General features: G+C 45.1%; 1 protein-coding gene across 2 annotated transcripts in view; it reads left to right on the top strand.

Moving 5' to 3' along the window:
- Window positions 1–18,380: 18,380 nt before the first annotated feature.
- The window catches only part of LOC143929685 (natural cytotoxicity triggering receptor 3 ligand 1-like), a 114,845-nt gene continuing 113,762 nt past the window's right edge, over window positions 18,381–19,463 (top strand). For both annotated transcript variants that reach the window (XM_077453628.1, XM_077453629.1), the window contains exon 1: window positions 18,381–18,505. In XM_077453628.1, coding sequence (XP_077309754.1) covers window positions 18,448–18,505 — 58 coding nt within the window. In that variant the 5' untranslated portion in view covers window positions 18,381–18,447. The remainder of the gene's footprint in view (window positions 18,506–19,463) is intronic.

The raw sequence follows: 19,463 nt of genomic DNA on the forward strand, positions 1-19,463 counted from the left end.
CTGGGCCGACTGAAAATCTGTCCAGCTTGTTCTACAGGGATTTTACCCAATTACAAATATGGGGGCTGAAACTCCATTTTTTTAAGAAGAAAAGTTAAGTATGGCCATAGGTCTGTATCAAACGCTTTCCTAATGTCCAAAGACAAATGGAAGCTAGGCATTTTTCTAGATTTAGCAATATGGAGAAGTTGTAGAATTCAATGTATATTATCACTCACTTGTCTCCTAGGCATGAATCCAACTTGATCTTTGCCTATACTTTTATTTATTCCACTATGTATGCAATTTACTAATATTTTAGTAAGGATTTTAGCATCATAGTTAAAGTGGAGGGCCACCCTGAAAAAAAAAATACATTCAAAACTAGAAAAAAATCTTTAAAAAAAATGAAAAAAAAATTTTTTTTTTACTTACCAGAAATGCCTGTTGCAATGTGTTCTGTAAAATTCACCTAACACATCATCCTAATCTGCCTCTTCCTCCTCCGTTGAGATCTTCTTTCTTCTCTCTTCCGTGCGGCGTCTTCTGGGTAATGGGTGGCGCTGTGTTCTGGGAACTGTGTGTCCCAGAACACAGCGCGTCCCATTCACAAAGCGATGCGCGACTCGCGCATGCACAGCAGGAAACGGGCAATGAAGCCGCAAGGCTCCACTGCCTGTTTCCCTTAGAAGGAATGGTGGCACCGGGACCCGAGAGCCGAGGGACGGGTCGTCCTCGGCGGCCGACATCGCGGGCGCCCTATACAGGTAAGTCGGCTTATTAAGTCAGCAGCTACAGTGTTTGCAGCTGCTGACTTTTAATTATTATTATTTTTTTTTTTTTTACCGGCCCTCCTCTTTAACCCCTTCCCGCCGAGCGTACGCAGATCTGCGTACTCGGCTTCCGGGGGGTATACCGGGATGATGCCCGCACCTGCAGGCATCATCCCGGTACCGTTTTTTACAGCGGGCGATTGGCTTTCCAGCCATAACAACCGATGCGGCTAAAAGCCGCTCGGCTGTTATGCCGGAGGAGCGGGAGGGGACGTCCCCCCTCCTGCCGCCTCTCGCCGCTGTTACCGGTGCTCCCGCTCGATCGGGAGCACCGATTCCGGGTCCGACGCCTCCGGCTGCTGCGGAGGAACTGAAACGAAGCCGCAATTGGCTTCGTTCCAGTCTCCTCATCATAAACACGGAAGCGACGTCATGACGTCACTTCCCGTTTACTCGGCTGCCAATGGCGCCGGTTTTAAAAAAATATCCGGTATTCAGAATCACCGTTTTCAGCGATCTGAATACATTGAAGTGTAAAGGAGGGGTGGGGAGTCTTTTAGACCCCCGATCCCTCCATAAAGAGTACCTGTCACCGCCTATTACTGTCACAAGGGATGTTTACATTCCTTGTGACAGCAATAAAAGTGATCATTTTTTTTTTTTTTAAAACAATTTAGTCGTTTTAAAATAAATAAAATAAATAAAAAAATAAAAAAAAAATTTTCAAAGCGCCCGCCGTCCCCGCGAGCTCGCGAAGCAAAGAAAACGCATACGGAAGTCGCGCCTGCATATGTAAACGGTGTTCAAATCACACATGTGAGGTATCGCCGTGATCGTCAGAGCGAGAGCAATAATTCTAGCACTAGACCTCCTCTGTAACGCTAACCTGGTAACCGTAAAAATTTTTTAAAGCGTCGCCTATTGAGATTTTTAGGTACCGTACTTTGTCGTCAATCTACAAGTGCGCGCAATTATAAAGTGTGACATGTTTGGTATCTATTTACTCGGCGTAACATTATCTTTCACATTACGCAAAAAAAATTGGGCTAATTTTACTGTTTTGTTTTTTTTTTATTCATGAAAGTGTCCCTTTTCCCAAAAAGTTGTGTTTAAAACACCACTGCGCAAATACCGTGTGACATAAAATATTGCAACAATCGCTGTTTTATTCTCTAGAGCCTCTGCTAAAAATATATATATAATGTTTGGGGGTTCCAAGTAATTTTCTAGCAAAAAATATGGATTTTAACTTGTAAACACCAAATTCCAAAAATAGGCTTAGTCATGAAAGGGTTAAGAAGTGGAATTTGGCAAAAAATAAAAAAAAAGAATGCAGGTGGGAGCATTGATTTTTTTTTTTAGCACTAACATTTATAAAGTTAAAAAGATTTTTTTTTTTTTTTAAATTGAAAGCAAATGACTTTGACACATGTCAGTGGTGGCTTCTATGTTGTAATAAAAAAGAATAGGACAGACCTCTGCAGAAATCTTCTATGTATTTTTGGGAGACCTTTAAAAGGTTTTGTGCCTTTTTTTTTTTTTTTTTTTTTTAGAAGCTGGAAAAGATTTCTATACGCTGGCAATTTTAATATTTTTTTTTAAATATTTACTTTGTAAATGTTACTGTTGCTGTAGCTCATCCTACAGCTACAATGAAAAAAAATGCATACTAGACCCTTTGAGTCTGTTATGAACTTTAACCAGTTCAACAATAGCCACCTTCACCCCATTTCTCGCCCAGGCCTATTTTGTAGCTTTCAGCACTGTTGCACTTTGAATGACAATTGCGCGGTCATGCAACACTGTTGCCAAGTTCCATTTTTATCATTTTTTTCACATAAACAGAGCTTTCTTTTCTTGGTGTTTATTCACCACTGGGTTTTGTATTTGTGAAAAAAAGTATTTCTTTTATAAAACTTTGCAAATAAGTAATTTTTCTTCTTCACTGACGTGCGCTGATGAGGCTGCACTGATGGGCACTGATAGGTTGTATTGATGGTAACTGAGGAGCCGGTGTTCTGGCAGATAGTGTCCTGCCATCATATAGTGTCCGCCCCGTACTGAGCATGTGCAGTACAGGGCAGAGGAAGCTTCGGAAAATCTCCAAAGATGAACGGCGCCTGCGGCGTGAGTGGAGGTGGTAGCCCCACCATCCAAGCGGACACAGGGTTGTGAAAATTAGAGGGCCCCTCGCGGGCGAGCTTCACTCGCCACGCTTCGGGCTCGGCTCTTTTTATTCTATCTCTATGTCCACTTGGATGGTGGGGATAGAACCTTTACTCACGGCGCAGGCGCCGTTCATCCTCGGCTATTTTCGGAATCTGTGTGTGCTGTGTACTGCGCATGCGCAGTACACAGCAGACACTATCCAATGGGGGACCATATTTGATAGGACGCCGGCACTGATGAGGAGGCATGGATGAGGCTGCACAGATGGGCACTGAAAGTTGCATTGATGGTAACTGATGAGCCGACACTGATGAGGAGGCCATGATGAGGCGACACAATGGAAACTAATAGGTGGCACTGATGAGGAGGCACTGATGGGCACTGATAGGGATCATTGATGTGCACTGATGGGCACTAATGAGATGGCACTGATGAGGCGGCACTGATGAGGTAGCACTCATGAGGAGGCATTGATGAGGCTGCACTGATAGGCAGCACTAATGAGCAGCACTGATTGGCACTGATAGGCTGCCATGATAGGCACTAATGGGGTGGCACGGATGGGCACTCATGGGGCTGCCCTGATTATCAGTGTAAATAATGTGCTGATGGCACAGACGCAATGTGGGAGGAAAGCAATGCCGATAATCGGCAAGTTTTTTGCATGTGTTATGGAATTATTACTGATTGGGACTCTAAAAACAGAAGTTAATACTGCAGCTGCAGGAACAGATTCACAGGACACAATCACTGTGTTTAAAATGTCCGTTCGGTGCCAAAGTTTATTATTATATGTGATTTTATACATAGATAAGAAAGGGGTGGTGTGACATGTTATTAAAAACTAACAAATAGGAATATATTATTAAAAGCTAGCGAATAGAACAATTGCAAAAGTAAAACCTTGAGAGGCGAGGGGGGAGTAGAGACAGAGAGAGCTTCTAGTAGAAGATGTGTCTGTGTGTTAGGTGAATTTTACAGAACAAATTTCAACAGCATGAACAAAATTGAGTCTCTTGTGCTTTAATGAAAAATACAGTCAAAGTCCATGTCATTTCCCTCCTTTTATTTATTTGACACCATTCTTCTCCACGTTACATTCAGCCAGGTAACTCCTGTTAAATTGGCACAGAGAGACAGCGTCTTGTTCAGCTCTCTCCTAGTTTCCTCACAATAATGGGTTCATCAGGACTGGTGGACCATTTGTCGGTACAGCGGGTAGTCACACAGAGGCTCAGACTGATGAGGAAGTAAATAACAAATATGAGAAATAGGAACATCACAATGTAAGCGCCTAGTTTCTGTAACCATGTTGCTATGCCATATAAAAAGTCACCAAAACCTCCTAAACCCTTAAAGGGGTTCCATCCATCTTTAGTAATATCTCTGGCCTTATGCTGTAGTTCTCTTATCTTAGCAAGATACCCTTTAATAATTTTTACATTATCAGAAATGTACCGTATTTATCGTGAATCGTGATTCCCTTGCAATTTTTGGGCTCTGGGCGGCTTTAAGCCACCTTCGGCCCTCCTCGCGGCTTTCGGCCCTTCTCTGCGGTTTTCGCGAGCGGTCGAAAGCCTCCGAGTATGGCCGAGGCGGCCAAAAGGCTCCGAGTACGGCCAAGGCAGCCGAAGACCACCAAGAAGCAGCGAGAGTGGCCGAAAGCCTCCGAGTACGGATGAGGCGGCTGAAAGCCTCCGAGTACGGCCGAGGCAGCCGAAAACTGCAGAGAAGCGGCGAGAGTGGCCGAAAGCCTCCGAGTACGGCCGAGGCGGCAGAAAACCGCCGAGAACTTCCGGGCGCCGCCGAGATACGAAGGACATCTCGGCGGTGCCATTTTTAAAAACAAAAGCTGAGGGGACAACGATGCACAAGGCTGCAATGACGGACAAACTGCATGACAGACAGGCTGCAATGACAAGGCTGCAATGATGGACAAGGCTGCAATGGCAAGGCTGCAATGGCAAGGCTGCAATGACAAGGCTGCAATGACAAGGCTGCAATGACGGACAGGTTGCAGGCTGAAATGACAAGGCTGCAATGATGGACAGGCTGCAAATGACACTGACAAGCATTCAGATGGACACTGATAAGGCTGCATTGATGGGCATTTAAATTTAGTAGTAAATACGTTTTTTTTCCTTAAATTTCCCTCCTAAAAGTTTTTTTCCTTAAAATTCCCTCCTAAACTTGGGGTGTGTGTTATACGCCGATAAATACGGTATATACAACAGTCAGTGTGAAATACCTTACACATCCCCCCTTGAGCTGCATTGAGATAATTTAGCGTTCATCTGTGCTCTAATACTACTTTTTTAATCTGAGCTATTTCTTCACTAAATAAACCTATATCAGTGGTAGTAAGAATAATAATCTCATCTACAATTCTAGTGGAATTATTTATTCTTTTCATTGCTTCAATTCCCCATCCTGTCCAGGAAGGGAACCATGACCATGCCATGTCACCTTCAGTGAACAGCTCTCTTTCGAACACTAAAGGGTATTTTGGACTTTGATCTGGTCGCACTGTATCTTTGTGAACAGCCAAAGCAGGTGCTAACATCCCAATATAACATGTACCTGTAACATTAGTAGGAAGCCAGGCGTAAGCTTTATCTCCACATATATAATATAACCCTCTATGTATGGATGGTATACTGTAAATATATACTGAAATATACAGCGTTAAACTTGCAGTAACGCACTGAAATATACTGCGTTAAAATTGAGGAATGCACTAAAATATAAATGTGCACTAGCGCACAGGAATATACTGCGTTAAATGGTACGTTACACACTGAAATATACTGCATTTTACAGAACGCAATGCACTGAACTATACAGCATTAAGCTTGCAGTAACACACTGAAATATACTGTGTTAAACGGCACGTAATGCACTAAAATGTACGGCGTTAAACTTGAAGTAATGCACTGAAATCTACTGCTTTAAGCGGCACATAACGCACTGAAATCTACATTGTTAAACGTGCACTAATGCCCAGGTATATACTGCGTTAAACGTGCACTAATACATATATACTACATTAAACTTGCAGTAACGCACTGATATGTACGGCATTAAACTTGCAGTAATGCACTGAAATATACTGTGTTAAACGGCACATAACGCACTGAAATATACTACGTTAAACGGTACATAACACACTGAAATGTATGGTGTTAAATGTGCACTAATACCACATATACTCGCAAACTTGCAATAATGCACTGAAATAAACGGCATTAAACTTGCAGTAATGCACTGAAATATACTGTGTTAAACTTAGAGTAATGCCCAGGAAAACACTGCATTTAATAACACATAACACCGAACTATACAGCATTAAACTTGCAGTAATGCACTGAAATATATGGAGTTAAATTTGCAGTAACGCACTGAAATGTACATCATTAAACATACACTAACGCCCAGGAATATGCTGTCAAGAGTCAAACGTGCACTAATACATAGACATATACTGCATTAAACATGCAGTAACGCGCTGAAATATACTGCATTAAACTTGCAGTAACACACAGAAATATACAGCATTAAGCTTGTAGCTTGTAGCAACGCGCTGAAATATACTGTGTTAAAATTGCAGTAATGCCCAGGTATATGCTGCATTAAATGGCACGTAACACACTGAAATATACAGTGTTAAACTTGCAGTAACGCACTGAAATATACAGCGTTAAACTGCACTTAACATACTGAAATGTACAGTGTTAAACATGCACTAACACCCAGGAATATACTGTGTTAAATGTGAACTAATGCATAGACATATACTGCATTAAACTTGCAGTAACACACTGAAATATACAGCGTTAAAATTTGAAGCAATGCACTGAAATATACTGTGTTAAACTTGCAGTAACGCTCAGGAATATACTGCATTAAATGGCACGTAACGCACTGACATATACGGCGTTAAACTTGCAGTAGCGCACTGAACTATACAGCGTTATATGGCACGTAACACACTGAACTATACAGTATTAAATTTGCAGTAATGCACTGAAATATACGGCGTTAATCTTGTAGAAACCCACTGAAATATACTGCATTAAACGGCATGTAATGCACTGAAATATACTGCGTTAAAAATTCAGTAACACACTGAAATATACGGCGTTGAACTTGCAGTAATGCACTGAAATATACTGTATTAAATATCTCCTAAACTGTGTATATCTCCTAAACCTTAATCTAGGCTTACCTGTAGGTCAAAGTGTGTTGTAAGGGTTTACAACCACTTTAAATGGCATGTAACGCACTGAAATGTACAGCGTTAAACTTGCAGTAATGCACCAAAATATTCTGTATTACATTTGCAGTAACGCCCAGGAATATACTGCATTAAATGGCACGTAACACAATTAAATATACGGTGCTAAACTTGCAGTAACGCACTGAAATATACGGCATTAAACTTGCAGTAATGAAACTGAAATATACAGAGTTAAACTTGCAGTAACTGAAATATACTGTGTTAAACGGCACGTAACACACTGACATGTATGGCGTTAAACTTGCAATAACGCACTGAAATATACAGCATTAATTGGCACATAATGCACAGAACTATACAGCATTAAAAGTGCAGTAATGCCCAGGATTATACTGCATTACATGGCATGTAACACACTGAAATATAGAGGGTTAAACTTGCAGTAACACACTGAAATATATAGAGTTAAACTTGCAGTAACGCACTGAAATATACAGCGTTAAACTTGCAGTAATGAAACTGAAATATACAGAGTTAAACTTGCAGTAACGCACTGAAATATACTGTGTTAAAAGGCACGTAACGCACTGACATGTATGGTGTTAAACTTGCAATAACGCACTGAACTATACAGCATTAATTGGCACATAATGCACAGAACTATACAGCATTAAAAGTGCAGTAATACCCAGGAATATACTGCATTACATGGCATGTAACGCACTGAAATACAGAAGGTTAAACTTGCAGTAACACGCTGAAATATACGGAGTTAAACTTGCAGTAATGTACTGAAATATACAGAGTTAAACTTGCAGAAACACACTGAAATATACGGCGGTGAACTTGTAGTAACACACTGAAATATACTGCGTGAAACGGCATGTAACGCACTGAAATTTACGGCGTTAAACGTCCACTAACACCCAGGAATATACTGCGTTAAACGGGCATTAATATACAGATATATACTGTACTAAACTTGCAGTAACGCACTGAATTATACTGCATTAAACTTACGGTAATGCACTGCAATATACTGTGTTAAACAACATGTATCACACTGAGATGAATGGAGTTAAACTTGCAGTAACGTACTAAAATATACAGAATTAAACTTGCACTAACCCAGGAATATACTGCGTTAAACATGCCAAAGTTATCACAAAACCTACTTTGCTTCTGTCCATGGGAAATGCCTGGGGCAGCATCTCAAAGTATATCTCAATCTGGTTGAGAAACCCTCTGCATTGGATTACCCCCAAATTGCTGGGGAAGTTGAGCGGAACCAGACATACCTCGTATAGAGGTAATACTTGAGGCGGGTACCTGCACATGGAGCAGCAGCAGGGGTGGCCTGCAACACAGGTTGTACCAGAGCAGCCACAGTGGGAGATTCCAGGTGAGCTGTGCGACTGTAACGCCATGGCAAACTGATCCATGCGGTGATCCTGCTCATCCAATCTGTAAAAAATATTACCAACACGTGGATTGACTGCATCTTCTGAATTCATGGCCTTTGCCTACTGTCAGGAACCATGAATCAGACTGAGAGAGTACAGCACATGCCTGCGAGAATGTTGATGGGATCACGCTGGTTCTCGGCGACAGGGTATTGTACATCTCACGCTGGCTGCAATATGAAAAACATTTTCCTATTGCAGTGACTGCAAGAAATAAGTGACAATGTCACCTCTAATAAAAAAAATGGCATGGGTTCCCCTCCAGGGGCATACCAGGCCCTTAGGTCTGGTATAGATTTTAAGGGGAACCCCCTACGCCAAAAAAAGGCATGGGGTTTCCCAAAATCCATACCAGACCCTTAACCGAGCAAGCAGCCTGGCCGGTTAGGAAAGGGGTGGGCATGAGCGAGTGGCCCCTTCCCTCCTGAACCATACCAGGCCGCATGCCCACAACATGGGGGGGTGGGTGCCTTGGGGAAGGGGAGCGCCTGGAAGTGCTGAGTAATATCGGAAAGCTTCCAGCTGATTGAACTCTGCTGAATTAGAGGAGACCCAGTGTCTGCATTCACAACAGAAGTTTTGTTCCTAAGAGTTGGACAGAGGGTGCGCATGCGCGGGCACTCCATAATGGCCGCCTGAGCCGGGAGCTCCGCATCACCTCTGCCCCGCGATAGCCCACAGCGCTGCAGCACCGACCGAACCGCACAAATAACACCCGCTACGCACAGGGGATCTCAGCGAGAAAGTTCCTAGATGCCTGGCCCAGCGGCCAGACGCGATCTGGGACCGGACTTCCAAAGGGCCGGATCGAACGGGTGTACCAAGATGGCCGCCGTGCAGAATGCCTCACAGCCTCACGCAGCCACAGGGGAAAAGAAGCCAGATCAAAGGCAAGTGATCGCCCCAGCTACTCTCTCGTACTCCCAAGTTACTCAGGGCGGACATCACTACCCCCAAACGCCATCCCCAGCCTCCACGGAATCACTACTGGGCCGCCACATGGAGGACAATGTCCTGTCTCCGTCAGGGCCTACTTCCCCTAACCTCCTAGCCGCTCACTCTCCATGCCTGCCTGAACAGGATTCCTTCTCCCAGCAGGGAGATCTGTTTCACAAACTTTCAACCCTCCTGGAGAGAGGCCTAGCTAACACTGCAGCCCAGATCACCGGAGATATGAAATCAGATTTTGCAAACCTAGGTTCCAGAATGGAAGCTATTGAGAACAAATTGGACATTACTGTGTCACGCACTAACCAAAATGCCGCTCACATTCAGACCCTTCAGGAGCAACTGGACGTGGCCCTATCCAGGATCGACGACCTTGAAAATAGATCCAGAAGGTATAACCTTAGGATACGTGGCCTACCTGAGTCCTATACGGATGTGTCCGCAGCAGTCCAAGATTTCTTTAAGGACTTAATTCCGAATATACTGTCACACCGTTTGGAATTGGACAGGGCCCACAGAACCCTCGGTCCCCTAAGGAAGGATGGTTCCCCGAGAGACGTCCTCGTTAAGCCACACTTCTATGCTGTGAAGGAGGAGGTTCTGAAGCAGTCCAGACTCCAGCCACAGATAGCCTTCCATGGCCACCAGCTTCAAATCTTCGCGGATCTGTCCCCAGTCACTATCCAGAAGAGGAGAGCTCTGAAGCCGCTCCTTACGGTTCTCTCCAACCAGGAGATCAAATACCGCTGGGCCTTCCCTTTTGCAGTCAGATTCAACTACAAAGGGCATTCCTACGCCTTCTCCAGCCTGCCAGAAGGCGAAAAGTTACTTCTCCATCTAAAGCTCATTTCCCACGAAGCACCCATGGAAGTAACGGCCAATGCTGCTGCGTCTACCAAGCGTCCTCAACCATCGAGCCCGGTCTCTCCCGTATGGATCTCGGGGAAGAACAAGAAATCAAGAGAGGGAAGGCCACAATAACGAGACCGTCTTTATTTTTTTCACTTGTTATTTTCTTACAATTTTTTGGGTCGATTACCTAGGTCAGGTTACTCTGTTCAGGTCGGGGCCCGGAGCCCCCCCTATTTAACCTGTCCCCGTGAGATCCTCTTTTTATTTTTTTTATTTTTTTTCTTCATTGACTTTTTTCAGTAGTTTGTTCCATTTTTTCACTTGCAAACTTTTTTGTGGATTTTTTCTTTGATGATGCAATCCCTACCACCCCCCCCAGGGAATATTGCTGCTTGACTTACTGTCATTGTTGGGGGTGATACATTTGCCCTGCATAGCCAGGGGTACAATTATGCTGCAGGCTGTTGGGGGAGAGGGGGTGAGGTTCCTATTAACTTGGGGACCCCCCCCTCTCCTCTGACATCCAAATCGATAGAGTCTTTATTCTTAATCCTGATATCTCGTGGGAGATTTTAGCTGGGTTTGTAGTGTACTCTCCCTAGGGGTAGCTTCCAGGACTTCCAGTTTATTTTTCTAGGTCCACAGCCACCCCTACCCTGGGATGGGGGGGGTTTAGGTTCGGTTTACTCTTATTTACATGTCATAGATTAGTGAATGCCTGCCTTGTCTTTTTGCTATATATGGTCAGTTCCTAATCTATTTCATTTTAGTTTCAGTGCTGTTCTGGGTTTATCCCGGGTTTTTTTTTCTTTTTTTACACAACGTTATTTTTTGAAGCAGGGGGTAGAGGTGATCCCCTTGAGCCTCCACCCTTCCCGCAGAGACAGGCTTTTGTTTCTGTGAGACGGGAAGTCGGCTCTTGGTTAGAGGACGCCGACGTATATTGCTCTGCGGTTCCTTGGGGTAACCCCCCCTAGGCACCGTAGATCTTCTTTGAAGATGTCTGTTTTGTTTGTTTTTGTCTCTTTCTTCTCCCCTTTCTCCCTCTTCTTTCCCCTTCAGAGCCAGCCAACAGGACGTTCGCGAACCGCAGTTCTGATCTCAGTCCGGATCATCCCACCTTCATATGCCAGACCTTATTGGGAGTTGATCTTCACGGGTAAGAGATGTCCATTCCCACAGCCTATCTCAACCGAGGTTCTATGACCCACTCAGATAGCTCTAAGAGGCCTCTCAGAATTGCCTCTCACAATGTTCAGGGACTTAACTCCCCCAGAAAAAGGAAATTAGCCTTTGAACATTACCGCTCCCTTAACCTAGATATAATCCTTCTGCAAGAAACCCATTTCCCAGTTCGGTGCAGCCCCAAATTCCTCCACCCACGGTATCCAAATTTTTATTTAGCGAATGCTGAGAACAAGACCAGAGGTGTAGGCGTCCTATTTGCTAAGTCATGTAGATTTGAACACTCTTCTACCATTAGAGACCCCGAGGGCAGGTACATATTGGTCAAGGGCCTGATTGAGGGCGTCCTCTATACCATAATCTCCTATTACGCTCCAAACAAGGGTCAACCAAAATTTTTTCAAGACCTTCTCAGGGTCCTCCTGCCCCTTACCGAGGGTAGGGTGATCTTTGGGGGAGACTCAAATGTCGCCTTCGATCGGGGGCTTGATAGATCCAGGCCTCTGGGGTCTCAGCTTACACGCCCCACCAAGGCCAGCTTGTCACTAGCTATGACCCTACATGCCCACGGCCTGATAGACGTCTGGAGGGAGTTAAACCCAACCAAGAGAGATTTCACACACTATTCTTCCCCTCACCAATCCTACGCTAGAATTGACCACATTCTGGTCCCCCCGGGGATGATCCCATCTACCCACAAAGCAACAATTCTCGATGTCTCCTGGTCAGACCACTCAATAGTATGCGCCTCAGTACACAATGTAGTGACAAGGGTGGCAGGGTTCCACTGGAGGCTTAATGAATCTCTTTTGAACGATCCCAGCACATCAAAAGACATTGAGAGCGCCCTGAAAGAATACTTCCTTCTGAATGCAGTGGGAGGGATCTCCCCGGAAACCCTTTAGTGATCAGGGGCAAAATAATAAACATAGCCTCGTGCATTAAAAGGGAACGAATGTTCACCATCAAAAACCTTGAAACCAAATTCAAAACCCTGCAGTCCCAACACAAACAACACCCTTCTAGGACTTTAGCGGACTTAGTTGACGCCTCTAGACTTGAACTAAACCTAGCTTTAACCGCCAGAGCCGAAAAGGAAATCCGTTGGGGCAGTGCTAAATTTCATAACCAGAAGGATAAGATTGGCTCCATGTTGGCAGCCAAATTAACACCTAAGCCTCGTACCCACTCTTTTCCCAAAATTAGAGTCTCGGGACAAGCCCTCTCTGCCAACCCCACCAAAATACTTAAGTCGTTTCAAGATTTTTATGCCAAGCTCTACAGTTCGACTCCAGGGGATGACAGTGATGCATGTGAGACTTTACTTAAGGATTTGCCCATACCAACACTCTCAAAAGACCACAGAGATATCATGGAAGCCGAAATCTCTGCTGAGGAGATTAAGGAAGTCATAAAATCTCTTAAAACGGGATCAGCCCCAGGACCTGACGGCCTCTCTGTGCCATACTACAAGACCTTTGTAGACTCTCTCGTGCCGCATATGGCTAAATTTTTTAACTCATTAACTAAGGGCTCCCCCTTAGACCCTCAGTTGAACTCCGCTTACATTTCGGTCATCCCTAAGCCGAACAAGAATTTGGAAGAAGTAGAGAATTACAGACCCATATCCCTAATCAATAATGATCTCAAGATACTCACTAAAATCCTGTCCGACCGGCTAGCCTCCTTTATTAGCAGATATGTCCATAAAGACCAAATTGGATTTATCCCTGGCCGACAAGGGCCGAATCTGACTCGAAGGGCTATAGATATAGTTTCCATCCTGCAATCCAACTGGGAGGGGGGACCCAAACAAGAGGGTATGTTTCTATCCATGGACTTACATAAGGCCTTCGATTCTATAGAATGGTCTTATATTTTCTCGCTCATGGGACGTTGGGGGTTTGGAGACAGGTTTATGGGCATTCTGCACTCTTTATATTCCACCCCAACGGCGTCGATTCGCCTTTTATGTCACTATTCCCCACCACTCAGCATAGCTAGAGGTACCAGACAGGGATGCCCGTTGTCCCCGTTGATCTTCGCAATAGCTATTGAGACACTAGCCATAGCCATCCGCACCAACCCCGACATACAGGGGGTTTCCTGTGGGTCTCAGATGCATAAATGCGGCCTCTTTGCGGATGATGTTCTCCTCTTCATAACATCCCCCATCACGTCCTTACCAAATCTATGCAGACTCCTAGATACCTTCTCCAAGGCCTCAGGTCTCCGGGTCAACTACTCTAAATCACACGCCCTCAATGTTTCGCTTCCCCTAACCATGGTATCCACCCTTCGGAGAAGTTTCGACTTTGAGTGGAGAGACACCTTCTTAGATTACCTTGGGATCAAACTTACTCCTAAAGTTGAACAATTATACTCGGCCAACTTCCCTCCTACTTACAAGAAGTTAGAAGCAGACTTACAATCTTGGGCTAAGGGGAATCTCTCTTGGTTGGGCAAAATTCATTCTCTCAAAATGACGTTCCTTCCCAGGCTGCTGTATTTATTCAGAGCGATCCCGATTAACGTACGGTCTGACCACCTGCAATCCCTTCAGAAGAAGGTGATTCAGTTTATATGGGGGAAAGCAGGTCACAGGTTACCCTGTAATTCACTCTTTAGACTTCGGAGGAAAGGAGGTTTGGGAGTTCCAAGACTGTCTTGGTACTTCCAAGCTGCCAGACTTGCCCAATTGTCTACATTATATTCCAGACTCGAAAAACCTGACTGGCTAAATATAGAGAGACAGGCTGCCCCTACAAACACTTTAGATTTCTTGCTCTGGATTCCTCACAAGGAGCGCCCCCCCATCCTCTCGCCCATACTGTCCCAATCTCTCTCACTCTGGGATAGATTGAAATCCAACACTTCCTTAGTATCAGACTCTCATCCCCTGGCTCACATATTTAATAACCGTGATTTCCTACCAGGGTTGGATATTAAAGCATTCAAATGGTGGCTGGATAAGGGGCTGTACCGAATTGGCCACTTTTTCACGTCCTCGGGTTCCATCACTCTGACATACTGCAAAAAGAAATTGGAGATTCCGAATTCGGAACTCTTTTGGTTCTCTCAAATTCAACACTTCCTTCATGGGCTTTGGAAGGAGAAACCGCCCCCCCCCGCGCTTTACTGACTATGAGGCGTGGTGCGGACAAGCCACAATCCAGAGAGGTGGAATTTCGGTTATATACCAGGCACTAGCTCAGAACGATAACAAGACTTCTTTCATGGTAGCCTGGGAAAGGGACCTCCTATTTCAATGGGACCTGGAGTCCTGGTACTCTTCTTTCTGCAAAGCCTATAAAGGGGTTAGGTTTATTTCTCTAATAGAAGCCAATCTCAAAGTGCTGACTAGATGGTATCTGACCCCGTCCAAATTAGCCCACATGTTCCCCTCGGCCAGTCCCCTTTGCTTCAGGGGCTGCGAGATGACAGGTGATATGGCCCACATCTGGTGGGAATGTGTAAAGCTTCGACCCTTCTGGCGGAAGATCTTCAACTTAATTTTTAAGGTGACGGGTATTCAGGTTCCTAGAACCCCGGTTGTAGATCTCCTAAATAGCCCCATCCCCCGGATTGGCAAATCTACTAGCTTTTTGATACACTACATGTTACTAGGTGCCAAGGTCACCATAGCGAAAGCTTGGAAACAGCCCAAAGTTTCGATTCATGCCGCCAAACGTAAGATCTCATGGATCATGACACAGGAAAAAGTCACGAGCGTATTACTAAATTACAGAGATAAGTTTGAAGCTATCTGGGAACCATGGGCCCAACACGTGGGCATCTCCCTTGTAGCGGACGTTCCTCCAACTCGAACTAGCTTGGCGTTCGTTGCCCGGATTTAATCCTGTCGCCTGGCTCTCTTTCCCCCCTTCCCTAGCCCCCCGCAGGTCCATAATTTTTGCATCCCTTTGGGTGGTCCTTCACCGCTGGTACTATTACCTAGGTACTTGTCGGGTTCCTTCTGTCCCCCCTGCCTCCCCTTGTCGACCTTTTTCCTCTCTTCTGTGTCTCTTCCCATCTAGAATCCCCCAACCCCTTCCTTTCTTCTTTCTCTCCTTTTCTACTCGCTTCTACAAGCGTAGCTGTTGGTTTTGACATATTTGCGACTCGATCTCATAGTCTACCCAGAAGGGGACCGATTGAGTCTAAGCTATTCTACACAATTGATTTGGAGGTCCTCCCCTTGATGCTCTAGCCATATACACATAAATCTTCACCGCTCTGTGCCTTCCCCAGATATGTATCGAGAGCAGTGGGTTTCTGGGGGCTTGGGAGGAGAAAGCCTGGCACAGCGAGCTCCCACTAGGGGTGCTAGGCTGATCCCCCTGGCTCCCTTGAACCTTACCCTTATCTCCTTTTTTTTCTGTTTGTTTTAAGGTTGCTTGAATACATGTCGCTCCCCAAGGTTACATCTTGTTGGAACAGAGTGTTGACCTTTAGTGGTTTCAGGGGTTTGTAATGTTTCGCCTGTATTTGAGATACTCAGATGGTTGACTATACTCGGATGTATTTTATGATCTGATGTCTGCACCTGGTATATTTTTGTACTTTGTCTTTTGAAAATAAAATCTTTGAAATAAAAAAAAAAAAAAAAAGAGTTGGACAGAGGTTCATCTAGCAGTGATCACTGCCATCCCGTACATATTAAGAGGCTTCTATTGATCTACATTTTGGTGAGTGCAATTTCTATAGTGAGTACTTTTAAAGGTAAAAGTTTGTCAGCATTCCACGAGTGGGCGCAATTTTGAAGCGTGACATGTTGGGTATCAATTTACTTGGCGTAACATTATCTTTCACAATATAAAAAATTGGGCTAACTTTGTTGTTGTCTTAAGCCGCGTACACATGGGCGGATTGTCTGGCCAACTAAGTCCGTCAGACAATCCGACGGACAGTCCGTCAGACAATCCGACGGACAGTCCGTCCTACTTTCGAATGAATGGACTTGACCACACACGATGAACAAACAGTCCGTCGAAAGCTTGCGCGATGACGTGTACAGCACGTACGACGGGACTAGAAATAGGACGTCCAATACACAGCAATGCAACCTTCCGCCATGTAAATCCTTTCTGAGCATGCGCCATACTTAGTCCGTCCAACTAGCCTACTCACGAGCGGATTGTCCGCTGAAACCAAAGTTGCACGCTGAAAAAGTCAGCTGAAGCCCACACACGAGCGGACTGTCCGCTGAAATGTGTTTCAGTGGACTAAGTTGGACAGACAGTCCGCCCGTGTGTACGCGGCTTTATTTTTTTAACTCAAAAAAAGTGTATTTTTTCAAAAAAAAGTGCGCTTTAAAGACCGATGCGCAAATACGGTGTGACATAAAGTATTGCAACGACCATCATTTTATTCTCTAGGGTGATAGAAAAAAAATTATAATGATTGGGGGTTCTAAGTAATTTTCTAGCAAAAAAAAAAAATGTTTTTAACCACTTGCTTAATGGGCACTTAAACCCCCCTCAGTCCCAGACCAATTTTCAGCTTTCAGCGCTGATGCACTTTGAATGACAATTGCACGGTCATACAACACTGTACCCAAATGAAATTTTTATCATTTTTTTCCCACAAATAGAGCTTTCTTTTGGTGGTATTTAGTTACAGCTCGGAGTTTTATTTTTTGCTAAACAAACAAAAAAAGATGAAAAAAAAAAAAAATCATGTTTTAATAGTTTGTTATAAAATTTTGCAAACGGGTCATTTTTCTCCTTCATTGAAGTGCGCTGATTAGGCGGCACTGATAGGCTGCATTGGTGGGCACTGATGGGCTGCATTGGTGGGCACTGTTAGGCTGCATTGGTGGGCACTGACAGGCTGCACTGGTGGGCACTGATAGGCATAGTTAAGGCGGCACTAATAGGCACAGATAAGGCGGCACCGATGGGCACAGATAAGGCGGCACTGATGGGCAAAGATGGGCACAGATAAGATGGCACGGATGGGTGGCACGGATAAGTGGCACGGATGGGTGGCACGGATGGGCACTGATAGGTACCACTGATAGATGGGACTGATGGGCACTGATAGGTGGCACTGATAGGTGGCTCTGATAGGTGGCACTGCTGGGCACTGATGGGCGGCACTGCTGGGCACTGATGGGCGGCACTGGGGTGCAGCACCTTTGAGGCAGATTGTGGGCACTGTGGGTGGCACTGTGGGTGGCACTGTGGACACTGCTGGGTGGCACTGACGGGGGGCACTTACTTTTATTCAGGATGGCACTTCAGCGGGCAGGTGGGCACTGGCAGGGGGCAGGTGGTGGCTTGTATTGCTGGCCGTGATCGGGACTGATGTCCCGATCACGGCCGCCGGTGATCGGCTTTTTTTTTTCTCCTCGCGCTGTCAGCGCGAGGAGGAATAATAGCCGATTACCGGCTCCGTTCTCCGGGATCGACCCCTTCCACGGATCGGTGATCAGGCGAGTCTCATGGACTCGCCGATCACAGAGCGCGCCGCGCGCGCCCCTCAGGGGGCGCGCAGGCCGCTCGTGCACGGGACGACGTCAATAGACGTAGTCCCGGAAAAGTAGATCCGCGCTAATGCCGTCATTTGGCAATAGCGCGGATCCCAAGTGGTTAACTTGTAAACAACAAATCTCAGAAAGAGGCTCGGTCCTTAAGTGGTTAAAAAAATATATATACGTCAGTATCCTTTTATTATCTGGTTCTTTGAGCTCTTTTTTATGAGTACACACACACCTACAGAGATTACACTGTTATCACCTGAAAAGTAAAAGTGAAACAAGATTCAGAAAAAGTTGGCTACTTTGTAGATCAGACGTCTCTCACAATTCTCTTTAAGTGGGTCCAATTAGGATGGTACAATGAGGATCGGGCTGAAAATTCTGCATATAATCTTCTTTCTTCTCCTCCTCGTATCAGGTGAGTGTCACTCTTCTGTATTTAATGTCATTGTACCTGAGGATACATTACAGAGCCGTACAACACAGGTTGTTTTGGCAATGCTGATATTACTTTATATTATTATCATCCTAATTATGATTGTTATTGTTATTATTGTTTTTATTATTATTATTACTATTGTTATTAATTACTATTACATTACAATGCTGAACAACAGAGGTTCTCAGACAGTACTACAATGTGCAAAACAAAAGCAATTCCCAGCTCAACTTACTGACCAGTCTCTGACCAACCAAATTATCCTGTCTAACAGTATGCGTTAAAAACAGGGGTTTAGTCTGCACTAGGGATGAGCTGGGTGTTCGAGTCAAAAGCATGTTCGACTCAAACACCAGCTGTTCGCCCGTTTGCGAAACCAGAACTTTATGGGCCGTTCGCGCCACATTCGAGTGGCGCTCATGGCCCATAATGCACTGCGGCATCGCAGTGCATTGCTGGCTGATGATTGGCTAAGCATGCACTATGACCCGCGTGCTTGGCCAATCACAGCGCCGTCAGCGAGGAAAGCCATAATTAGCCACAGGCAGGGTGCATGTGGCCAATTAGAGCTCAGGGAATTTAGTACATGCCCCACACGATATAAGGCCGCCTGTGCTGCGGCCTTGCATAGTGTGTTGCGGGCAGCTCATAGAGATAGACGCAGAGACAGTGTCTTCATTTAAACCTAGTGCAATTACAGTCTGTGTATTGTGCCCCCTGCACAGTGTACACCTGAAGCTACCCCAATTGCTGGTGTTGTTCTGTTCCAATACAACAGGCAGCTGCAGCAGTTGCAGTCGGTGTATTGTGCCCCTGCACAGTGTACACCTGAAGCTACCCCAACTGCTGGGGTTGTTCTGGTCCTATACCACAGGCAGCTGCAGGAGTTACAGTCGGTATATTGTGCCCCCTGCACAGTGTACACCTGATGCTACCC

The sequence above is a fragment of the Lithobates pipiens genome, unplaced genomic scaffold, assembly GCF_037356315.1.
Source record: "Lithobates pipiens isolate NorthernLeopardFrog02 unplaced genomic scaffold, aLitPip1_a1.2 Scaffold_24, whole genome shotgun sequence".
NCBI lineage: Eukaryota > Metazoa > Chordata > Amphibia > Anura > Ranidae > Lithobates > Lithobates pipiens.